Here is a 25,763-nt window from a genome sequence, read left to right as displayed (position 1 = left end):
CATTGAGACTCTGAGTATAAGGACAATACGATATGACCCAGTGAGTCTATCAGTATAAGGACAATCCGATATGACCCAGTGATTCTCTCAGTTTAAGGACAATCGATATGACCCAGCGAGCCCGTCAGTATAAGGACAATCCGATATGACCCAGTAAGTCTCTCAGTTTAAGGAAAATCCGATATGAACCAGTGACCCTCTCAGTAAAAGGACAATCCGATACGAACCAGTGAGTCTCTCAGTTTACGGACAATCCGATATGACCAAGTGAGCCCCTCAGTTTAAGGACAATCCGATATGACCCAGAGAGTCTCTCAGTATAAGGACAATCCGATATGACCCAGTGAGTCTCTCAGTTTAAGGACAATCCGATATGACCCAGTGAGTCTCTCAGTATAAGGACAATCCGATATGATCAAGTGAGCCCCTCAGTTTAAGGACAATCCGATATGACCCAGTGAGTCTCTCAGTTTAAGGACAATCCGATATGACCCAGTGAGTCTCTCAGTTTAAGGACAATCCAATATGACCCAGTGAGCCCCTCAGTTTAAGGAAAATCCGATATGACCCATTGAGCCCTTCAGTATAAGGACAATCTGATATAACTCAGTGAGACCCTCAGTATAAGGACAATCCTATTGGACCCAGTGAGTCTCTCAGTATAAGTATAATCAGATATGACCCAGTGAGACTCTCAGTATAAGGACAATACGATATGACACAGTGAGTCTCTCAGTATAAGAACAATCCGATATGACCCAGCGAGCCCCTCAGTATAAGGACAATCTGATATAACTCAGTGAGACCCTCAGTATAAGGACAATCCGATATGACAATATGATTCTCTCAGGAAAAGGACAATCCGATGTGACCCAGTGAGTCTCTCAGTATAAGGACAATCTGATATAACTCAGTGAGACCCTCAATATAAGGACAATCCGATATGACCCAGTGATTCTCTCAGTTTAAGGACAATCCGATATGACACAGTGAGTCTTTCAGGATAAGGACAATCCGATATGACTCAGTGAGCCCAACAGTTTAAGGACAATCCGATATGACACAGTGATTCTCTCAATTTAAGGACAATCCGATATGATCCAGTGATTCTCTCGTTATAAGGGCAATCCGATATGACCCTGTGAGACTCTCGGTATAAGGACAATCCGATATGACTCAGTGAGCCCCTCAGTTTAAGGACAATCCGACATGACACAGTGAGTCTTTCAGTATAAGGACAATCCGATATGAACCAGTGAGCCCATCAGGACAAGAACAATCCGATATGACCCAGTGAGTCTCTCAGTTTAAGGACAATACGATATGACCCAGTGAACCCCTCAGTACAAGAACAATCCGATATGACCCAGTGAGTCTCTCAGTATAAGGACAATCCGATATGACCCAGTGAACCCCTCAGTACAAGAACAATCCGATATGACCCAGTGAGTCTCTCAGTTTAAGGACAATCCGATATGAGCCAGTGAGCCCATCAGGACAAGAACAATCCGATATGACCCAGTGAGTCTCTCAGTATAAGGACAATCCGATATGACCCAGTGAGTCTCTCAGTTTAAGGACAATCCGATATGAGCCAGTGAGCCCATCAGGACAAGAACAATCCGATATGACCCAGTGAGTCTCTCAGTATAAGGACAATCCGATATGACCAATGAGTCTCTCAGTTTAAGGACAATCCGATATGAGCCAGTGAGTCTCTCAGTATAAGTATAATCTGATATGACCCAGTGAGACTCTCAGTTTAACGACAATCCGATATGACCAAGTGATTCTCTCAGTTTAAGGACAATGCGATATGACCCTGTGAGACTCTCAGTATAAGGGCTATCCGATATGACACAGTGATTCTTTCAGGATAAGGACAATCCGATATGACCCAGTGAGTCTCTCAGTATAAGGACAATCCGATATGACCCAGAGAGTCTCTCAGTATAAGGGCAATCCGATATGACCCAGTGAGTCTCTCAGTTTAAGGACATACCGATATGACCCAGTGAGTCTCTCAGTTTAAGGACAATCCGATATGACCCAGTGAGACTCTCAGTATAAGGGCAATCCGATATGACACAGTGAGTCTTTCAGGATAAGGACAATCCGATATGACGCAGTGGTCCCCTCGGAATAAGGACAATCCGATATGACGCAGTGAGCCTCTCAGTACAAGGACAATCCGATATGACCCACTGAGTCTCTCAGTATAAGGACAATCCGATATGACCAAGTGAGTGTCTCAGTATAATGACAATCCGATATAACCCAGTGAGTCTCTCAGTACAAGGACAATCCGATATGACACAGTGATTCTCTCAGTCTCGGGGCAATACGATATGACCCAGGGAACCCCTCAGTACAAGAACAATCCGATATGACCTAATGAGTCTCTCAGTATAATGACAATCCGATATGACCCAGTGAGTCTCTCAGTTTAAGGACAATACGATATGAACCAGTGAACCGCTCAGTATAAGGACAATCTGATATGACCCAGTGATTCTCTCAGTATAAGGACAATCCGATATGACCAATGAGTCTCTCAGTATAAGGACAATCCGATATGACACAGTGAGTCTTTCAGGATAACGACAATCCGATATGACCCAGTGATCCCCTCGGAATAAGGACAATCCGATATGACTCAGTGAGCCCCTCAGTTTAAGGACAATCCGATATGACACAGTGAGTCTTTCAGGATAACGACAATCCGATATGACACAGTGATCCCCTCGGAATAAGGACAATCCGATATGAACCAGTGAGCCTCTCAGTTTAAGGACAATCCGATATGACACAGTGAGTCTCTCAGTAGAATGACAATCCGATATGACACAGTGATCCCCTCAGTACAAGAACAATCCGATATGACCCAATGGGTCTCTCAGTTTAAGGACAATACGATATGACCCAGTGAACCGCTCAGTATTAGGACAATCTGATGTGACCCAGTGGTTCTCTCAGTAGAAGGACAATTCGATATGACCCAGTGAGTCTCTCAGTATAAGGGCAATCTGACATGACACAGTGAGTCTTTCAGGATAAGGACAATCCGATATGACCCAGTGAGTCTCTCAGTATAAGGACAATCCGATATGACTCAGTGAGCCCCTCAGTATAAGGACAATCCGATATGACACAGTGAGTCTTTCAGGATAAGGACAATCCGATATGACCCAGTGATCCCCTCGGAATAAGGACAATCCGATATGACCCATTGAGCCTCCCAGTATAAGGACGATCCGATATGACTCAGTGAGTCTCTCAGTTTAAGGACAATACGATATGACACAGTGAGTCTCTCAGTATAAGGACAATCCGATATGACCAATGAGTCTCTCATTTTAAGGACAATCCGATATGACCCAGCGAGCCCGTCAGTATAAGGACAATCTGATATAACTCAGTGAGACCCTCAATATAAGGACAATCCGATTGGACCCAGTGAGTCTCTCAGTGTAAGTATAATCTGATATGACCCAGTGAGACTCTCAGTATAAGGACAATCCGATATGACCCAGTGAATCTCTCAGTATAAGGACAATCTGATATGACTCAGTGACACCCTCAGTATAACGACAATCCGATATGACCCAGCGAGCCCGTGAGTATAAGGACAATCTGATATGACCCAGTAAGTCTCTCAGTTTAAGGAAAATCCGATATGAACCAGTGAGTCTCTCAGTATAAGGACAATCCGATATGACCCAGAGAGTCTCTCAGTATAAGGACAATCCGATATGACCCAGTGATTCTCTCAGTTTAAGGACAATCCGATATGACCCAGCGAGCCCGTGAGTATAAGGACAATCCGATATGACCCAGTAAGTCTCTCAGTTTAAGGAAAATCCGATATGAACCAGTGACCCTCTCAGTAAAAGGACAATCCGATACGAACCAGTGAGTCTCTCAGTTTACGGACAATCCGATATGACCAAGTGAGCCCCTCAGTTTAAGGACAATCCGATATGAACCAGAGAGTCTCTCAGTATAAGGACAATCCGATATGACCCAGTGAGTCTCTCAGTTTAAGGACAATCCGATATGACCCAGTGAGTCTCTCAGTATAAGGACAATCCGATATGACCCAGTGAGTCTCTCAGTTTAAGGACAATCCGATATGACCCAGTGAGTCTCTCAGTTTTAGGACAATCCGATATGACCCAGTGAGTCTCTCAGTTTTAGGACAATCCAATATGACCCAGTGAGCCCCTCAGTTTAAGGAAAATCCGATATGAACCAGTGAGACTCTCAGTATAATGACAATCCGATATGACACAGTGATCCCCTCGGAATATGGACAATCCGATATGACCCAGTGAGCCTCTCAATATAAGGACAATCCGATATGACCAAGTGAGCCTCTCAGTATAAGGACGATCCGATATGACCCAGTGAGTCTCTCAGTTTAAGGACAATCCGATATGAACCAGTGAGTCTCTCAGTATGAGGACAATCCGATATGACCAAGTGAGCCTCTCAGTATAAGGACGATCCGATATGACCCAGTGAGTCTCTCAGTTTAAGGACAATCCGATATGACACAGTGATTCTCTCAGTTTAAGGACAATCTGATATGACACATTGAGCCTCTCTGTACAAGAACAATCCGATATGACCCAGTGAGTCTCTCAGAATAAGAACAATCTGATATGACTCAGTGAGTCTCTCAGTATGAGGACAATCCGATATGTCCAAGTAGGTCTCTCAGTATAAGAACAATCCAATATGACCCAGCGAGCCCCTCATTATAAGGACAATCCGATATAACCCAGTGAGTCTCTCAGTATAATGACAATCCGATATGACCTAGTGAGTCTCTCAGTATAAGGACAATCCGATATGACCCAGTGAGTCTTTCAGGATAAGGACAATCCGATATGACTCAGTGAGTCTTTCAGGATAAGGACAATCCGATATGACCCAGTGATCCCCTCGGAATAAGGACAATCCGATATGACGCAGTGAGCCTATCAGTTTAAGGACAATCAGATGTGAACCAGTGAGTCTCTCAGTATAAGGACATTCTGATATGACACGATGATTCTCTCAGTATAAGGACAATCGGATATGACCCAGTGAACCCCTCAGTACAAGAACAATCCGATATGTCCAGTGAGTCTCTCAGTATAAGAACAATCCGATATGACACAGTGAGTCTCTCAGTATAAGAACAATCCGATATGACCCAGCGAGCCCCTCAGTATAAGGACAATCTGATATAACTCAGTGAGACCCTCAGTATAAGGACAATCCGATATGACAATATGATTCTCTCAGGAAAAGGACAATCCGATGTGACCCAGTGAGTCTCTCAGTATAAGGACAATCTGATATAACTCAGTGAGACCCTCAATATAAGGACAATCCGATATGACCCAGTGTTTCTCTCAGTTTAAGGACAATCCGATATGACACAGTGAGTCTCTCGGTTTACGGGCAATCCGATATGACCCCGTGCGACTCTCAGTATAAGGGCAATCCGATATGACCCAGTGAGTCTTTTAGGATAAGGACAATCCGATATGACCCAGTGAGTCTCGCAGTTTATGGACAATCCGATATGACCCAGTGAGTCTCTCAGTTTAACGACAATCCGGTGTGATCCAGTGATTCTCTCAGTATAAGGGCAATCCGATATGATCCAGTGAGTCTCTCAGTATAAGGACAATCCGATAAAACTCAGTGAGCCCCTCAGTTTAAGGACAATCCGGTGTGATCCAGTGATTCTCTCAGTATAAGGACAATCCGATATGACCAAGTGATTCTCTCAGTATAAGGACAATCCGATATGACCCAGTGAGTCTCTCAGTGTAAGTTCTATCTGATATGACTCAGTGAGTCTCTCAGTTTAAGGACCATCCAATATGAACCAGTGACCCTCTCAGTATAAGGACAATCCGATATGACCCAGTGAGTCTCTCAGTATAAGGACAATCCGATATGACCCAGTGAGTCTCTCAGTATAAGCACAATCTGAAATGACCCAGTGAGCCCCTCAGTATATGGACAATCCTATATTACCCAGTAAGTCTTTCAGTATAAGGACAATCCGATATGACCCAGTGAGCCCTTCATTATAAGGACAATCCGATAAGACCCAGTGAGCCCCTCAGCATAAGGACAATCCGATATGACCCATTGAGCACTTCAGTATAAGGGCAATCCGATACGACACAGTGAGTCTCTCAGTATAAGTTCTATCTGATATGACCCAGTGAGTCTCTCAGTTTAAGGACAATCCGATATGACCCAGTGAGACTCTCAGTATAAGGACAATCCAATATGACACAGTGAGTCTTTCAGGATAAGGACAATCCGATATGACCCATTGAGCACTTCAGTATAAGGGCAATCCGATACGACACAGTGAGTCTCTCAGTATAAGTTCTATCTGATATGACCCAGTGAGCCTCTCACTTTAAGGACAATCCGATATGACCCAGTGAGTCTCTCAGTATCAGGACAATACAATATGACGCAGTGAGTCTCTCAGTTTAAGGACAATCTGATATGACCCAGTGAGTCTCTCAGTTTAACGACAATCCGGTGTGATCCAGTGATTCTCTCAGTATAAGGGCAATCCGATATGACCCAGTGAGTCTCTCAGTATAAGGACAATCCGATATGACCCAGTGAGTTTCTCAGTATAAGGACAATCCGACATGACGCAGTGAGTCCCTCAGTATAAGGACAATCCGATATGACCCAGTGATTCTCTCAGTAAAGGAATATCCGATATGATCCAGTGACTCTCTCAGTACAAGGACAATCCAAATGACCCAGTTAGCCTCTCAGTTTAAGAATAATCCGATATGACCCAGTGAGTCTCTCAGTTTAAGGACAATCCGATATGACCCAGTGAGTCTCTCAGTTTAACGACAATCCGATAAAACTCAGTGAGCCCCTCAGTTTAAGGACAATCCGGTGTGATCCAGTGATTCTCTCAGTATAAGGACAATCCGATATGACCTAGTGAGTCTCTCAGTTTAAGGACAATCCGATATGACCCAGTGATTCTCTCAGTATAAGGACAATCCGATATGACCCAGTGAGCCCTTCAGTAGAAGGACAATCCGCTGTGACCCAGTTAGTCTCAGTTTAAGGGCAATCCGATATGACACAGTGAGTCTCTCAGTATAAGGACAATCCGATATGACCCAGTGAATCTCTCAGTATAGGGACAATCCGATAAAACTCAGTGAGCCCCTCAGTTTAAGGACAATCCGGTGTGATCCAGTGATTCTCTCAGTATAAGGACAATCCGATATGACCTAGTGAGCCCTTCAGTAGAAGGACAATCCGATATGACCCAGTTAGTCTCAGTTTAAGGGCAATCCGATATGACACAGTGAGTCTCTCAGTATAAGGATAATCCGATATGACCAAGTGATTTTCTCAGTTTAGGTGCAATCCAATATGGCCCAGAGAGTCTCTCAGTTTAAGGACAATCCGATATGACCAGTGACCCTCTCAGTATAAGGACAATCCGATATGAACCAGTGAGTCTCTCAGTTTAAGGACAATCCAATATGATCCAGTGAGTCTCTAGGTATAAGAACAATCCGATCTGACCCAGTGAGCCGTTCAGTATAAGGACAATCTGATATGACCCAGTGAGCCCCTCAGTGTAAGGACAATCCGATATGACCCAGTAATTCTCTCAGTATAAGGACAATCCGATATAACCCAGTGAGCCCTTCAGTAGAAGGACATTCCGATATGACCCAGTTAGTCTCAGTTTAAGGGCAATCCGATAAAACTCAGTGAGCCCCTCAGTTTAAGGACAATCCGGTGTGATCCAGTGATTCTCTCAGTATAAGGACAATCTGATATGACCTAGTGAGTCTCTCAGTATAAGGACAATCCGATATGACCCAGTTAGTCTCTCAGTATAAGGACAATCCGATATGACCCAGTGAGTCTCTCAGTATAAGGACAATCCGATAAAACTCAGTGAGCCCCTCAGTTTAAGGACAATCCGGTGTGATCCAGTGATTCTCTCAGTATAAGGACAATCCGATATGATCTAGTGAGCCCTTCAGTAGAAGGACAATCCGATATGACCCAGTTAGTCTCAGTTTAAGGGCAATCCGATATGACACAGTGAGTCTCTCAGTATAAGGACAATCCGATATGACCCAGTGAGTCTCTCAGTATAAGTTCTATCTGATATGACCCAGTGAGTCTCTCAGTTTAAGGACAATCCGATATGACCCTGTGAGCCCCCCAGTATAAGGACAATCCGATATGACCCAGTAAGTCTCTCAGTATAAGGGCAATCCGATATGACCCAGTGAGTCTCTCAGTAAAATGACAATCCGATATGACACAGTGAGTCTTTCAGGATAAGGACAATCCGATATGACCCAGTGAGACTTTCAGTTTATGGACAATCCGATATGAACCAGTGAGCCCCTCAGTTTAAGGACAATCCGATATGACACAGTGATTCTCTCAGTAAAGGATAATCCGATATGACCCAGTGAGTCTCTCAGTACAAGGACAATCCAAATGACCCAGTTAGCCTCTCAGTTTAAGGACAATCCGATATGACCCAGTGATTCTCTCGGTATACGGGCAATCCGATATGACTCAGTGAGTCTCTCAGTTTAACGACAATCCGGTGTGATCCAGTGATTCTCTCAGTATAAGGACAATCCGATATGACCAAGTGAGCCTCTCAGTATAAGGACAATCCGATGTGACCCAGTGAGTCTCTCAGTATAAGGACAATCCGATATGACACAGTGAGTCTGTCAGTTGAAGGACAATCCGAAATGACCCAGTGAGCCGTTCAGTATAAGGACAATCAGATATGACCCAGTGATTCTCTCAGTATAAGGACAATCCGATATGACCAAGTGAGTCTCTCAGTATAAGGACAATCCGATATGAGCCAGTGAGTCCCTCAGTTTAAGGACAATCCGATATGACCCAGTGAGTCTCTCACTTTAAGGACTATCCGAGATGACCCAGTGAGCCCCTCAGTTTAAGGACTATCCGAGATGACATAGTGAGTCTCTCTGTTTAAGGACAATCCGATATGAACCAGTGATTCTCTCAGTATAAGGACAATCCGATATGACCCAGTGAGTATCTCAGTACAAGGACAATCCGATATGACCCAGTGAGCCCCTCAGTATAAGGACTATTCGATATGACCCAGTGATCCTCTCAGTATAAGGATTATCCGATATGACCCAGTGATCCTCTCAGTATAAGGACAATCCGATATGACCCAGTGAGCCCCTCAGTATAAGGACAATCCGATATGACCCAGTGATCCTCTCAGTATAAGGACTATCCGATATGACCTAGTGATTCTATCAGTTTAAGGCCTATCCGAGATGACATAGTGAGTCTCTCAGTACAAGGACAATCCGATATGACCCAGTGAGTCTCTCAGTTTCAGGACAATCCAATATGATCCAGTGAGTCTCTAGGTATAAGAACAATCCGATATGAACCAGTGAACCACTCAGTATAAAGACAATCCGATATGACCCAGTCATTCTCTCAGTTTAAGGACAATCCGATAAGACTCAGTGAGTCTCTCAGTATAAGGACAATCCGATATGACCCAGCGAGCCCGTGAGTATAAGGACAATCCGATATGACCCAGTAAGTCTCTCAGTTTAAGGAAAATCCGATATGAACCAGTGACCCTCTCAGTATAAGGACAATCCGATATGACCCAGTCATTCTCTCAGTTTAAGGACAATCCGATATGACCCAGTAAGTCTCTCAGTCTAAGGACAATCCGATACGAACCAGTGAGTCTCTCAGTTTACGGACAATCCGATATGACCCAGTGAGTCTCTCAGTATAAGGACAATCCGATATGACCCAGTTAAACTCTTCGTTTAAGAGCAATCCGATATGACCCAGTGAGCCTCTCAGTTTAAGGACAATCCGATATGACCCAGTGAGACTCTCAGTATAAGCACAATCTGAAATGACCCAGTGAGCCCCTCAGTATATGGACAAACCGATATTACCCAGTAAGTCTCTCAGTTTAAGGACAATCCAATATGACCCAGTGAGTCTTTAGGTATAAGAACAATGCGATATGACACAGTGAGCCCCTCAGTATAAGGACAATCCGATATGGCCCAGTGTTGTCTCTCAGTTTAAGGACAATTCGATATGACCCAGTGAGTCTCTCAGTATAAGGACAATCCGATATGACCCAGTGAGTCTCTCAGTATAAGGACAATCCGATATGACCCAGTAAGTCTCTCAGTTTAAGGAAAATCCGATATGAACCAGTGAGTCTCTCAGTATAAGGACAATCCGACATGACCCACTGAGTCACTCAGTATAAGGACAATCCGATATGACCCAGAGAGTCACTCAGTATAAGGACAATCCGATATGACCCAGTGAGTCTTTCAGTATAAGGACAATCCGATATGACTCAGTGAGTCTCTCAGTAAAATGACAATCTGATATAAGCCAGTGAGTCTCTCAGTTTAAGGACAATCCGATATGAACCAGTGAGTCTCTCAGTTTAAGGACAATCCGATCTGACCCAGTGAGCCCCTCAGTATAAGGACAATCCTATATGACCCAGTGACCCCCTCAGTATGAGGACAATCCGATATGGCCCAGTGTTGTCTCTCAGTTTAAGGACAATTCGATATGACCCAGTGAGTCTCTCAGTGTAAGGACAATCCGATATGACCCCGTGAGCCCCTCAGTTTTAGGACAATCCGATATGACCCAGTGAGTCTCTCAGTACAAGGACAATCCGATATGACCCAGTGAGTCTCTAGGTATAAGGACAATCCGATATGACTCAGTGAGTCTCTCAGTAAAATGACAATCTGATATAAGCCAGTGAGTCTCTCAGTTTAAGGACAATCCGATATGAACCAGTGAGTCTCTCAGTTTAAGGACAATCCGATCTGACCCAGTGAGCCCCTCAGTATAAGGACAATCCTATATGACCCAGTGACCCCCTCAGTATGAGGACAATCCGATATGGCCCAGTGTTGTCTCTCAGTTTAAGGACAATTCGATATGACCCAGTGAGTCTCTCAGTGTGAGGACAATCCGATATGACCCAGTGAGCCCCTCAGTTTTAGGACAATCCGATATGACCCAGTGAGTCTCTCAGTACAAGGACAATCCGATATGACCCAGTGAGTCTCTAGGTATAAGGACAATCTGATATGACCCAGTGAGTCTGTCAGTTTACGGACAATCCGATATGACCCAGTGATTCTCTCAGTTTAAGGACAATCTGATATGACCCAGTGAGTCTCTCAGTTTAAGGACAATCCGATATGACCCAGTGAGCCCCTCAGTATAAGGACACTCCGATATGACCAAGTGAGTCTCTCAGTATAAGGACAATCCGATATGACCCAGCGAGCCCCTCAGTATAAGGACAATACGATATGACCCAGTGAGTCTCTCAGTTTAAGGACAATCCGAAATGACCCAATGAGTCTCTCAGTATAAGGACAATCCGATATGTACCAGTGAGACTCTCAGTATAAGAACAATCTGATATGACCCAGTGAGCCGCTCAGTATAAGGACAATCCAATATGATCCAGTAAGTCTCTCAGTTTAAGGACAATCTGATATGAACCAGTGACCCTCTCAGTATAAGGACAATCCAATATGACCCAGTGATCCTCTCAGTTTAAGGACTATCCGATATGACCCAGTGAGTCTCTCAGTTTAAGAACAATCCGATATGACCCAGTCAGTCTCTCAGTATAAGGACAATCCGATATGACCCAGTCATTCTCTCAGTGTAAGGACAATCTGCTATGACCCAGTGAGCCCCTCAGTATAAGGACAATCCGATATTACCCAGTAAGTCTCTCAGTTTAAGGACAATCCGATATGACCCAGTGAGCTCCTCAGTTTAAGGACTATCCGAGATGACATAGTGAGTCTCTCAGTTTAAGGACAATACGATATGACCCAGTGAGTCTCTCAGTATAAGGACAATCCGATATGACCCAGTGAGGCCCTAAGTATAACGACAATCTGATATGACCCAGTGATTCTCTCAGTATAAGGACAATCCGATCTGACCCAGTGATTCTCTCAGTATAAGGACAATCTGATATGACCCAGTGAGTCTCTCAGTTTAAGGACAATCTGATATGACCCAGTGAGTGTCATAGTTTAAGGACAATCTGATATGATCCAGTGAGTCTCTCATTATAAGGACAATCCATTATGACCCATCGAGCCCCACAGTATAAGGACAATCTGATATGACACAGTGCGCCCTCTCAGTATAAGGACAATCCGATATGACCCAGTGAGTCTCTCAGTATAAGGACAATCCGATATGACACAGTGCGCCCTCTCAGTATAAGGACAATCCAATATGACCCAGTTAGCCTCTCAGTTTAACGACAATCCGATATGACCCATTGAGCCCCTCAGTTTAAGGACAATCCGATATGACCCAGTAAGCCTCTCAGTTTAAGGGCAATTAGGAATGGGCAACAAATGTTGGCCTTGCCATTGACTCCTACATCCTTTGAAGGAGTACAGAAAATAAACCCTAGCCCATTCTTGGCCATTTCAATCATTCTGACCACAACACGATGATTTTGCAAACATTATGCCAAACATAAATGAAAGCGGTCAAAATGGCCAGCTGCAAGGATAAGTTAGACTCAGACAAAAGTACTTCCAGGGCTTAAAGGATTATGATCAACAAAAAAATTTAAAGGTGGCTACTTTACTAAAGTGAGAGATTAATGAAGAAAAATTCGGCAATTGAATTGGTGTAATACAATGGCCATGATAATGAGATGCTGATGGTTATCATCATGTTACAGCAGTCACATACTAGAGACAGAAGAAGGAATGGAATGGTCTGAGAGCTGAAGGGAGAACAGGATTATGTACAATAACAGAACTATAGCATTTTTATGTATTCTAGAGTCAGGCAGCATCACTGTTTGGTGAAAGTGAGGACACAGATGCAAGAGATTAGAGTTGAGAGTGTGGTGCTGGAAAACCACAACAGATCAGGCAGCATCCGAGGAGCAGGAAAAATCGACGTTTTGGGCAAAAGCCTTTCATCAGGAATGATGAAGCATCACCATATGCAAGAGAGAATAATAATAGACCACAAATTACCAGCAGAGTTGAGGACAGAGCATGTACAGAATAGAACCATAGGCGCAAACCTCATGGCAACACAACCCACAAACTAGTTCTGTTTGAAGTTCGAGTATTACACACTTGGAGAGAGTTATTGAACACAGCCTCAGACAAATAAATATGGATTCACAAGATATGACAGTGGTGTCACATGAGTAATTTGCAACAACTTCCACTCCTGTGTTCGAAGCTAAATTATTAGTTGTGTTGTAGATAAGAAAACAACAAGATATTATTTAATAGCCACAGTATAAAAGGTCTTGTTATAGATTGCATTGCTGCTAATGTCCACCAGATTAAAGATAAGGGGGTTGTGCTGTGTAGAGCTCGTCCCTGTGTCTTTACGAGCTTACTCACACTATGTTTTGTTCAATTGCAAGAAAGTTCCACTCATCTTCTGAATTACTAAGCCCTCGGAAATAATTTGAGGGTCACAGGTTTGCAGATGAGGTGTTCTGAACAAATATTGACTACTCTAATTTTCAGAAAAAATGTTTAAGAACAAAAACGTCAGAGCCTTGCAGAATCAGCAGTGAGCTGTCACAATGAGTGAATATCGGATGTGATCCCATTACCAGAAGCTGTGACTTTGCCTGGGTGCCAGTTGCCAGTGGGGTTCTATAGAGATTGGGACCATTGCTTTTGACCATCTTCAAAAAGAAGCAGAAGGTAGGGAATGGAGGAATGGCCCATGACCTTTTGGATGTTACAATAATATGTGCATGGTTTTAGGACTGTGCAGGAGAATAATTTATTTCTAAATAAATAGGGAAATGTTGGGTTGATTTCTGGCAAATGGCAAATAATATTCAATCTGGGTAAAGGTATTGTTTTGTATTTGATATGAGCGAATTGCAAAATGTTAATATGGAACAGGACTGACAATGGTTGTGAGAGACCTTTCATGGATATAGTGTCCAGAAGGGTCTCGCTATTTTAGATGTCAGGAGGTTCACCTTCCTTCAGAGGGCATTGTCCTGTCGAACAAGTTACTGAATCCTAGTTTATCAATGACTCGTAAGTAAGGTGCAGCAATCTCTCAACCAGACCCTGGAGAGTCTCCAACAGGTCAATGGGCTGAGGAGTGGCAGATGGAGTTTAATTTAGATAAATGTGAGGTGTTGCATTTTGATAATGCAGACAAGGACAGGACTTATACAATTAATGGTAAGACCCTGGGTAAAACACTACCCAAGAGAGATCCATGGGTTCAGGTACATAATTCTTTGGAATTTACATCACAGGTAGACAGGGTGATTAAGAAGGCATTTAGTATGTTGCCTTCATTGGTCAGACCTTTGAGTATAGGAGTTGTGATGTCATGGTGGGGTTGTACAGGACATTGGCGAGGCCTCTTCTGGAGTACTGTGTGCAGTTCTAGTCACCCAGTTATAGGAAGGATATTATTAAACTGGAGAGGGTTCAGAAAAGATTTACCAGGATTTTACTGGGAAGGTTTGAGATATAAGGGTAGGCTGGGATTTTTTTTTTTCACTGGAGCGTTGGAAGTTCAGGAGTGACCTAATTAAGTTTTATAAAAACTTAATTAGTCACTCGATAGGTCACACTTTTTGCAACAGAGAAGTGTTTGACCCTGCATACAGCTAGTTCTGGTGCCTGCCCTTGTTATGGTTACTCCTTGCTTCACAGAAGTTTACTGAAACAGGGAATCTATATCACAAGTAGCTCCTGAAGCTGAAATTTAAAAGAAAGATAACAGCTAGCAAAATTGAATTTAGAGGACGTGCTGCATCGATTAGAGGCCGAATTATTTTACATAGTTAGAAAAACTCAGCAGGCATTTAAAAATGTCAGATGAGACCCAGATGCAGATGTCCCATCCTATTTCCAACATTTTTACTGGCAAGGTTTGCAGGAGGAAAATTAAAATTTAGCAGAGCCTTTTCTTCTGCTGTTCTTGAACTGATTGAAGGTTTTTGTTGACTATGTGGTAACTATAGATGCCTTTCACCTTCTCCAGCACTGGTTCCCACTGCAGTAAAGTGGGAGATGACTGATCAGGGGTCAGAAATTATACTGGACCCAGAAACATAAACCTTGCCCCTTGAAGAAGAATCTGCAAAGAGTCCTCACTGGGGGGCAGGTCTCCTTCTGCACTCACATTGACTCAACACATCAGCTCAATGTGATCCCCTGGATTTCCCACAGCTTTTGTGTCCTTTGTGGCCCAGGGTGCCAGTGTGATTCACATAGTCAATGGCATTACAAACAACTGAAGCCACCATAATCAACAAGCTGGGGTTACTGACCTGAAGCAGAACTGTTCCACATACACGTACAGTGGCTACAAGAGCAGGTCGGAGACTGGCAATTCCACAGCGAGTAATTCACCCCTTGACTCATCAAATCCTGTCCACCATTTACAAGGCCCAAGTCAGGAGTGTGATGGAATACTTTGCACTTGCCTGGATGGATGCAACTCCAACAACACTCAGTGAGTTTAATACCATCCAGGACAAAGTAGCCCAATTGGTTGGCACCGCATGCATCACATTCAACATCCACTCCCTTCACTATGATGAACAGCAGGAGGAGCGTGTACAATCTAGAAGATGCACTGCAGAAACTCACCAAAGAAGCTTAGGCAGCACCTTCTAATAAACCCATAATCACTCCCATCCAGAAGGCCATGAGGAGCAGGTACATGGCAAAGCCACCACCTGTAGGTTCCTCTCCAAGCCACTCACTGGGTCAAATTCCGAGCATTCCCTCCAAAGGATAATATGGGTCTACCTACCTGTACTTTGGGTGCCTCTACACCACATAAACTGCAGTGGTTCAAGGAAACTCATCGCCATCTTTATCAGAGCAATTCGGGATGGGCAGAAAATGCTGGTCTTGGCAGTGAAGTCAACATCCCATGGATGATATATTTTAAAAAAGGTACAAAGTTGGTGGAATGGGGGAAAATACTTAGGTATAATCCCAAGAAATCACAGAACAGCGAAATATTGTGGAGTCCTCATGCTTTCCAAATACCAGCAACGATCAAAATAATTGACAGGTGATCAGATAAACTATGGGGAAAATCCTCAAATATCCCGGAGCGTACAATGGGAAGCAGGAGCCAGTCAGTGCTTTGGGGTTGTTCTGATTGTGGTCTCAGACCTGCTTTCATATTGGCCCATGATATCCTTTCACTTCCTTGTCAAACATTAACCTATCTAACTTAGCCTTAAAGTGATCCAGCCTCCAATGCTCTCCAGAGTAGAAAATTTCACAGTCGAAAGTTGAAAAAAAAACTCTCCTCTTTCAAATGGGAACACTTTGGGGCAGCATGGTGGCTCAGTGGTTAGCACTGCTGCCTCACAGTGCCAGGGACCCAGGTTTGATTCACACTCTGGGCAACTGTGTGGAGTTTGCACATTCTCCCCGTGTCTACATGGGTTTCCTCCAGGTGCTCTAGTTTCCTCCCACAATCCATAGCTGTGCAGGTTAGGTGAATTGGCCATGCTAAATTGCCTATAATGTTAGGTGCATTAGTTAGAGGGAAGTGGATCTGGCTGGGTTTCTCTTTGGAGGGTCGGTGTGGACTTATTGGGCCTAATAGACTGTTTCCACACTGTAGGGAATGTAGTCTAATCTTAAGTGTTAAACTATGTCCCATAACTCAAGTCTCTCCCATAAGGGGAAACACCAGCTCATCATTCGCCCTGTCAAGCCCCTCAGGGCTCAATAAGATTATCTCCCATCCTTCAAAAGTCCAATAGCCCAGCCTGTCCAATATTTCCTCCAAACATAATCAGTTCATCCCAAGATTCAGCTAAATGAACTTTCTCTGAACTACTTCTAATGTGATTATATTTGCTGTCTAATGACAAGACCAAAACTGTGTACAGTACACCAGTTATGCTCTCACTAGCTCCTTGTCAAACTGGACCAAACCATCCCTGCTTTGATATTCAATTCCCCTTGCAATGAAGAACATTTCATTTGCCTTTCTAAGTACTTGCTACAGCTGCATAATAATATGATTCATGTACAGATCAGCCAGAGCCCTCTGTACCTTAGATTTCTGAAGTTTCAAACCATCTCTATGCTCTCATATGCAGTCAATGACATGACTCAAATCAGTCTGGGCTGAAGCACTAAGCAGACACTACTTATATTAAAAAACAAATAAAATTTGGGCTTTAAAACACTAATGAAAAATTACATACTGTACCATTCAGTTTTCCCCATCCAGTAACCACGCATGTGTAATTGTCTGGTAGTTCTTCCCCCGCTGCAGGGAGACAGGTTAGCCTAATTTTGTCAGTGAAAACGACGGGCCAGGAGAGCTTTAATAAAGCTAAATCAAACCTACAAAGAATAATGTACAGCTCACCATCAAATAGTATTGTTTAAAGTCCTATCTTTATTGAAAATGAATATGTAAATAAACGTGGAGATTATAATTCACTGTACAAAGATTAGATACCTATTGGCAAGAGTTATTAAAATGGAATATCTCTCCAGACAAAATCCAAAAGTAAGGTTTTATTGAGCACTACCCCAAGCATAAATCTTTACCACTTTGAGGGACAAGGACAGTAGGTTTATCAGAACATCATCACCTTCACTATTTCTCTGCCTATAGCATACTTCTACATCCTATGCCACATTAGCTGCCAGTATCTTCTCGTACTCTCTTATTTCCTTCTTCACTTCATCTCTGAACTTTCTGCTTATCACTTGTATTATCAAACTGACATCTGTCATCTATTCTTTCTTTGCTTCATCTTACTGTGAGTGTGGTTTTTCTCTCCCTAGAGATGGTGAAATAAGTGGCAAAAGAGGGGGAAATTACTGAGCGAGTTGCCTCTGGTAAGATACTCTCCCTCTTCTTGCCATCTCACTAATTGTGTTCTGAATGAAGAGGTCACTGGGTGACCCTTTTAATCCACCACCAATTAAAGCTCTTGAGTGATTAATGAATGGTCACATGTTGGCCTCAGCTCACCACCTTCCCAATTACCCAGCTCCCCAATGGGTAAGGAAGTTGGCTAGTTTCCTAGGAAATCAGGATGACCTGCCTACTAGGTTAATGGGTGTGTCCTCCAAGTCTGGGGGTCTTTCAAAAGACTGAAGGGGGTGTTGGCAAGGAGTTGACCTCTGAAAGCCACCTACTAAGCCTGCCTGGACAAACAAAACCAGAACTCTCTGGATAGTGCAAAAGACAGAGGCCATGAATTTTGAAATGAAATTGAAAAATCACAGCCTGAAATTCTTTTACAATCCAGGGAGTTCCGGTTCTGTTTGTCCAAGTCTCTTCTCTTTGTATGAATGTATTTTGATTGTTCTCCTTATTTTAGAAAGACCATATGAGATTACAGAGCTTAGGAGGATAGCAAATTTCTCTTGGATCTGGGAGAGACGTCTGTGTGGTGTTAGATGCTGTTGTGACATTCACATCAACCAGCCAGAGTGGTCTTAGCTACTGTTTGCACTTCCCTTGAAACTAATGTATAGTGAAGATAATATGTAGATCTGCCTGCTCCAAAGTCACAATGAGCTACCTATTTGTTGGGCCCGTGGATAGATCCTCATTAGACTGACTCTGACAAATGTAAGGACCATGTCATCGTATTTTTCTGTATCTTTAATTATGGACTGAAGTGAGAAGCTGCTGGTTCCAGCAGTAGTTGAAATGTAGTTTGCAGATGAGCTGGAGCCAAAGGATTGTGTGCAAATGAAGATTTAGTTGGCAATAGTTGCTTGATGTGTGGATCAGTGATTAGTTACTGGTGACAAATAGCTTCAGCCTGCCCTCACAGCATGGAGCTGCGAGCAAGATAAGGAGACGCCATCAGATCTTCACCAGCCTCAGAACTCTCTCTGTTCTCTGCAGTAAAAACTACTTAAATCTGAAGTTTCCCTTAGCTGTGACTTTTAACTAATAAGTCAGAGACTTTTAGAAGTGTGAACCAGTCACTCCGTGCCTCCTGTAAACTAGTGAAAACATCCGGAGAGGGAAGACTGTGAAGGAGTGTGCTGACCAGCATAGGGAATATCTCAGCAATTCTGCAAACAGGAACTATTTAACTGTCTTTCCAGGCTTTCCCACTGTCCATAATACATATATGATTGTATGTGTGCACACGTGTGTATTGAGTGTACAGTATGTGTGTACAAACATGTTTCTGTGTATGGGTAAATGGTAATTTATAAGGGGATTAGAATTTTAATTAATAGCTATTTAACAATGATTCATAGTTGGTTACTGATAACTATAATCTAATTAATGGTAATAAATGATGATTTTTATTAAGCACAGAATCCTGGTCCATGCTTTCTGTTAACTTATGTCTAAAAGAACAGCTAAATTAGGGAATTCTGCATATTTTAAAAATCTTTCATTTTTGTGATACTCGAAGGATAGCGGGGCTTGATTTCCGGTGTGCTATCCCAGAAGGGGTAACCCAAACGCCTTTGCAGTGACACGGAGGATTGAGATGCCTCAGTCGTTGTTGCAATCCTATCAATCACCTTTCTTCTCATACAAGGTGAAACTGTTTGCCATCATGCACATCCCGTAAGATACAACCTCCTCTCCAACAGAGGAAATGGAGCATCCTGACCAAAGGTAACCTGATCATAGTTCACTCTACCTTTCCAATGAAGTAATCAGTCAATGAGAAACACGTGCCTTCAATTTTATGACTGTGTAAACATGGAGTGTGGTAGGTGAGGTTGTTTTCCTGGTGGATTTGGAACAAGCACGTTATTGTATGTAGAGCTTGTTGAACTACTAGAGAGGAGGTAATGATGATTGAGATAAGGAGATGGCAGTCATACAGCCAAGGGGCTCAGCTGACTGAGGGAGGGAGAAAGATATCAGCCCTATTAGGTCACATGGAGCATAGAGAGAAATTGGACTGTAGGAGGAAAGCCAAAGCCCGATACAATAGGTGAAGCACGTTTGCGGAAGATCAAGCGCTCTATGGAAAGGTCAAAAGTGAAGTCCCGAGTCAAGGGTAACAAATGAAAGGTCAAGGATGACCGAAAATGGATGACAGATAAGGTGGAACTGTGCAGCAGTTAGAGTCAGAGAGTCCTCCAGCACAGAGACAGGCCCTTCGACCCAAACTGGTCCATGCCGACCAAAATGTCCATCCACACTAATCCCATTTCTCTGCACGGCCCATATCCTTCTAAACATTTCCTATCCATGTATTTGTCCAAATGTCTTTTAAATATTGTTAATGTACCCACCTCAACCACTTCTGCTGTCAGCTTATTCCATATGCACATTGCCCTCTGTGTAAAAAAGTTGCCCCTCAGGTTCCCTTTTTATTCTTTCCCTCTAACCTTAAACTGATGTCCTATAGTCCTCGATTCCTCAATCCTGGGAAAATGACTGAGTGCATTCACCCTATCCATGCCTCTCATGATCTTAAAAACTTCTATAAGGTGTCCCCTCAGTCTCCTACATTCTAAAGAAAGAAGCCTTAGCTTGAACAACCTCCCCCTACAACTCAGTCCCTTGATTCCTGCCAATATTCCTTGTAAATGTCTTCTGCACTCTTTCCACTTTAGTAGCATCCTTCCTATAGCAAGGTGACCTATACCACATCAGGGAAAAAGTCAGTGGGTTGAGGGTTTTAGACAGAAGAAGATCAAAGTTCACTCAGGGAGGGTGCAAAGTAGTGGTTTCCAGTTCCTGAGATTCAGTTAAAAGGTCGAGATAGAGATGGCAGCAGTTATGGTTTATGAAAGCTCCTGAGACGAGTCAGATGATGCTCCTGGCTTTAAATGCCTGTCCAGATGCCCTTTCAAGATAGTATCTCAACCTCATAAGGCAATGACAGGGTCCCTCAAGCCATGGCATGTTATACTCCATGTTCATGAGGATGTAGTTCACTCGCTGCTGTGTGATTGTGCATGGCCAACCATCCAGCCTACAAGCAGAAAGCTGCAAACTTCCTGACCCACTCCCAGAAAATTCTGGCCATCGTTTCAAGCTTTTGAAACAAAGGTCAAAATGGACTGGAAGGTTCTGAATGACGTATACTGATTCCTCCTTTCCATTAAGAGTTTAAAGTTAGTTTTCTCAGGACTGTTAGTTTCCAAGAGATTATGAAAATAAAGTTTTGGTCCCTAGTTCAACAGATTTTTTATCCTAGCCTGCTATTAGCGCAGGAAGCTCTACCTTCAATTTGTTTCAGTACTGCTTTGCCTTGCCAATGCCTTTGTATTGATAGTTGCTGCCTCACAGCACCAGTGACCTGGGTTCAATTCCAACCTTGGGTGACTGTCTGTGTGGAGTTTGTACATCCTCTCCATGCCTGCATGGGTTTCCTCCTACAGTCCAAAGATACATAGGTTAGGGCCATGCTAAATTGCTCAGTTTTCAGGGATGTGTAGGTTAGTTGCATTAGTCAGGGGAAATGTAGGGGAATGGGTCTGGGTGAGATGCTCTTCAGAAGATCAGAATGGACTTGTTGGGCCAAATGGCCTGTTTCCACACTGTAGGAATTCTATGATTTTAAACTCATGTTTGGTTAAGCTTGTCTGATCACAGATTCTTGTACAGTGCTTGATTGCTTTAGACTGAGGGTAGAGCTCAAAATCAAGTAACTGATTCCTGACTCTTAGAGAAAATTCTAAGTTCTAAGGTGTTTTAAGCCATGGAAATATACTGTTCACTCATCTAGTGACTATCATACTGTGTTAAATCAATTTACAAGCTAGAAAGTTAATAAAACATTAGAAGTTGGCAGAATTCAACAAAACCAAGATTCTTGCAATCTAAAGTAAACATCCCACCTGCCTTTGTAGTCTCCGTACTGTATTGAAAATTACAATGTACTTGTTGTCCAATGAGGCTACTGTACATACATGTACCAGCAGAGGGAGTCTGCTCACAACAAGAATAGAGGATACACATTTAACAGCTCATGATGTTCTAATACTAAACAGTTCTGGCTAATTATAAAACCGTTTCTGTCCCAAGATCTTCACATCCTCAAAGCTCTCCAGCTGCTCCCTTTCTGTTCCTATCTCACATGTCTGTGCCCATATTCCAACTGTAACCAAACTGAATTTTCAGATAAATTAAAAGTTAAGCAAACTTGAGGTCAGGTACTTCTAAATGCTGTTTCTGGTTTAAAAGGACATGTTCAATATTTGTACAAGAAGTCATAATCTCCAAGTAGACATTTGATTCAATGCATGCTGGGACTTACCCACAAGTGATACATTTGGGATTAAACATTGGATGAGAGATCATTTTGACAGGTTCAATGTATTGTTCGGAACCTTCAGTCAATGCCAAGTCATATTTCCCCAATACAACACGGTATTTCATACCTTCGCTTTAAAGAGAAGAAAAGGATATGACTGTTACTCGTGGTAATATACAGACAAGAAGAGGGTAATTTATTGCTACTGTTGAGAAAGGGTATGCACACTAATTTAAAGGATGCAGAATATCTGAGTCCAGCACTCATTACTCACTTAATGCATTTCCCAGCAGTCAAGATCCACGTTGGGTCAATGAGGGCCCCTCCACACATATGGGAATATGATATTCCTCTTTTAGCTTGCAGTGAAACCTAGAAAATAACAAACATGCAATGATGTTTGCAGTATAATACAGTGGCATTTTGTGCACTGACCACGTCTCTGTCTGCGTTTACCTGCCAGGGCCAGCTGAATGGTACTACATTGTTACTGTTCTCATTTAAATCAGGCTTGTAGACTGGATCTCCGCAACTGAAGTCAAACGCATAGGCTGAAAACAAAGAATCAATGGTCAGTGATCCAAACATTGCCATCATCCATTCTCACTGAGCTCTAATCATGAGGCTAATGGTAACATGCTGATGCACATAATATTAAGGAGGAAAGAATGATTTGCATTTATGTAGCACTTTCATATCCCCCAGATGGCCCCAAAGCCTCTCGCAGTGAAAGAAACTGTCACAAATGCAGTCAATTTGGTTAAGGCAGTGAGATAAATGAACTAATCACGATAAGATAATGACTGGAAAATATGTTTCAATGATAATTGAAAGTCAGATATCGGTCACATCGTAGAGTTATAGAAATGAACATCATGGAAACAGACCCTTTGGTCCAACCTGTCCATGCCGACAGATATCCCAACCCAATCTAGTCCCGACCCATATCCCTCCAAACCCTTCCTATTCATATATCCATTCAGATGCCTTTTAAATGTTGCAATTGTACCAGCCTCCACCACTTCCTCTGGCAGCTCATTCCATACAAATATTACCCTCTGTGTGAAAAAAGTTGCCCCTTAAGTCTCTTTTATATCTTTCCCCTCTCACCCTAAGCCTATGTCCTTTAGTTCTGGACTCCCCGACCCCAGGGAAAAGACTTTATCTATTTATCATATCCATGCCCCTCATGATTTTGTAAGCCTCTATAAGGTCACCCCTTAATCTCTGACTCTCCAGGGAAAACAGCCCCAGCCTGTTCAGCCTCTCCCTATAGCTCAAATCCTCCACCACTGGCAACATCAATGGGGTGAATTCCTCCATTCAAGATCTTGAACACTACTTCAAAGAGCAGACACAATGCATACTCAACATCCCATCTAGAAGACAATAATAAAGCATTGTCTCAGCACTGCACATGAGATTTTTTTTATTCATGACAGGACATTGTTGGTTATGACCCATCCCATGATGCTCTTGAGAAGGTGATGGTGCTTGAGGTAGATCCACAATGTGCATAGAGAGGGAATTCCAAGATTTTGATCCAGCGACAGGAAAGAAAACAGCAAAGAAAGTCAGGAAGGTGAATGGATTGCTGGGAAATGTGCAGGTGAAGGTGTTCCCATGGAACAGCTGCCAGTGTCTTTCTAGATGAAAGAATTTGATGGTTTGGGAGGTGCTGCTGAAGGAGATTTGATAAGCTCCCTTCACAAGTAATCTCCCCACTTGACAAAATACTCAAATTCTAATAATCATTGCATTGAGCTAAGAAAATAAAATGAATTATGTTCCTGGATTCATTTAGTGTTTGTTTTTCATGTTCCATTCCTTATTATGAGGCTTCAATGGAGTGCCACACCAGTGGCTGAAGCCTGGCCACAATGGACAACACTGAGCAGCTCGGAGTCCGAAAGGCCTCGTTTTAGATTGAATTCCAGCTGACTGGGCTGGCTGCATAAGCGACACAGGCAAGAGTATTGGGATGGGAGAACGGACATTGCTGCATTGAGAGGGGGAGTGGCTCTCTCTTGCCCAGAGCCATTGCCAATCTCCTAAGTTGGCAATTTGGGCAAGCCGATTGTTGGACTGCCATGGTCAATTGATGTTGTTTTTAACAATGGAGGGCAAACACATGGTGGCAGGAGGCAGCTGTTTGCTGGTGATGGCAGCTGTACCAATTAGATGGAATGTAGCTGGGAATTCTTTCACTGCTTCTAGCATCTGAAGACATGAAATGTCCCTTTCCTACATCAGTATTTCAGTCATGTCTTTATCTTCATCCATTTGTTAGCACAAGGCAAACTAGTCATCCAAGGTCAATGTGCGTTAGCTCTGCCTTTTTAATTTAAATCCAGAACACTCTTCAAGTTCTTTCTATGCCATAGGGACTATGACATCTTCAAGGTCTTCATTCTCTTTTCCCAAATTCCTTTTCAGTCAAAGTGAGATATCCATTGCCCTGGCAACAGATGGCCAACATGTCCTTTGTACTTTTATCAATGAAAAATGATACCTACTCCCTTTAATATTAAATCCTCTTTTTAAAGATGCAAAAATGTGTCCCCAGTTTAATGGCTAATATAATTATCCTTTGCCCATCATCTCAAAAACGAATTATCTGCTCATTATCTCAATGCTGTTTGTGTACCATTTGGCCATTATGTTTTCTACAATATAATGTGACTCCACTCCAAAAGCACTTCATTGACTGGAAAACACTTCCACTAGACAAGAAAGGTATTTTATTAATGTAAGTTTTTCTTCCTTTCTCCTCTACTCAACCCTTCCCAAACAATTACCATGGCAACTCTGTTTCACAGTAATACAAAACTGTGGATACTGCAAATCCTTAACAAAACCTGAAATTGCTGGAGAAACTCAGCAGGTCTGTGGGGCGAAAGCCAAGTCAATGTTTGGGTCCAGTGACCATTCTTCAGAACTGATAGTAGCTGGGGAAAGGAGGGCTACATGCTGAAGACCTTGGTATAATACCGTTTCCTTCCTCCCTCCTCATTACCCAAGGCCCCAAACACACTTTCCAGGTGAAGGTCTTCACCTGCACTTCACTCATTCTCATCTACTGTACTCACTGTTCACACTATAATCTCCTTTACTCTGCAGAGAAGAAGTGCAAATTGGGTGACCGCTTTGGAACACATACATGCTTTCTGCAAAAATGACCCTGAGCTTTCAGTTGTCTGCCAGTTCACCATCTTGTTCCCATGCCAACATCTCTGTCTCAGGCTTGCTGCAGCTCACGCAAGCTGGAAGAACAGCACTTAAACTCTACAGCCTTCAGGATTCAATATCGAGTTCAATCATTTTAGGGCCTGAACATCTTCTTTCATGTTCTTTCCTCAAAACCAACACACCCCAGGCCCTGTCATCACACGGGCTGCTTTCAGCACAGCCAACCCACAGC

General features: G+C 42.9%; 1 protein-coding gene across 1 annotated transcript in view; it reads right to left on the bottom strand.

The window, feature by feature from the left end:
- LOC132833550 (proproteinase E-like) overlaps positions 1 to 22,936 on the bottom strand; it is a 74,883-nt gene extending 51,947 nt beyond the window's left edge. Inside the window, exons 1-4 of the mRNA XM_060851911.1 lie at positions 22,799 to 22,936; positions 22,617 to 22,714; positions 22,346 to 22,474; positions 17,344 to 17,480 (exon numbers count right to left, since the gene is read on the bottom strand). Of these exons, the coding sequence (XP_060707894.1) occupies positions 17,344 to 17,480; positions 22,346 to 22,474; positions 22,617 to 22,714; positions 22,799 to 22,936 (502 nt within the window). The remainder of the gene's footprint in view (positions 1 to 17,343; positions 17,481 to 22,345; positions 22,475 to 22,616; positions 22,715 to 22,798) is intronic.
- Between the last annotated feature and the right edge of the window lie 2,827 nt (positions 22,937 to 25,763).

This window comes from Hemiscyllium ocellatum, chromosome 37 (genome assembly GCF_020745735.1).
Source record: "Hemiscyllium ocellatum isolate sHemOce1 chromosome 37, sHemOce1.pat.X.cur, whole genome shotgun sequence".
NCBI classification, from domain to species: Eukaryota; Metazoa; Chordata; class Chondrichthyes; order Orectolobiformes; family Hemiscylliidae; genus Hemiscyllium; species Hemiscyllium ocellatum.
Note: the sequence above shows the minus strand (reverse complement) of the source record. Positions and strands in the feature narration are given on the sequence as shown.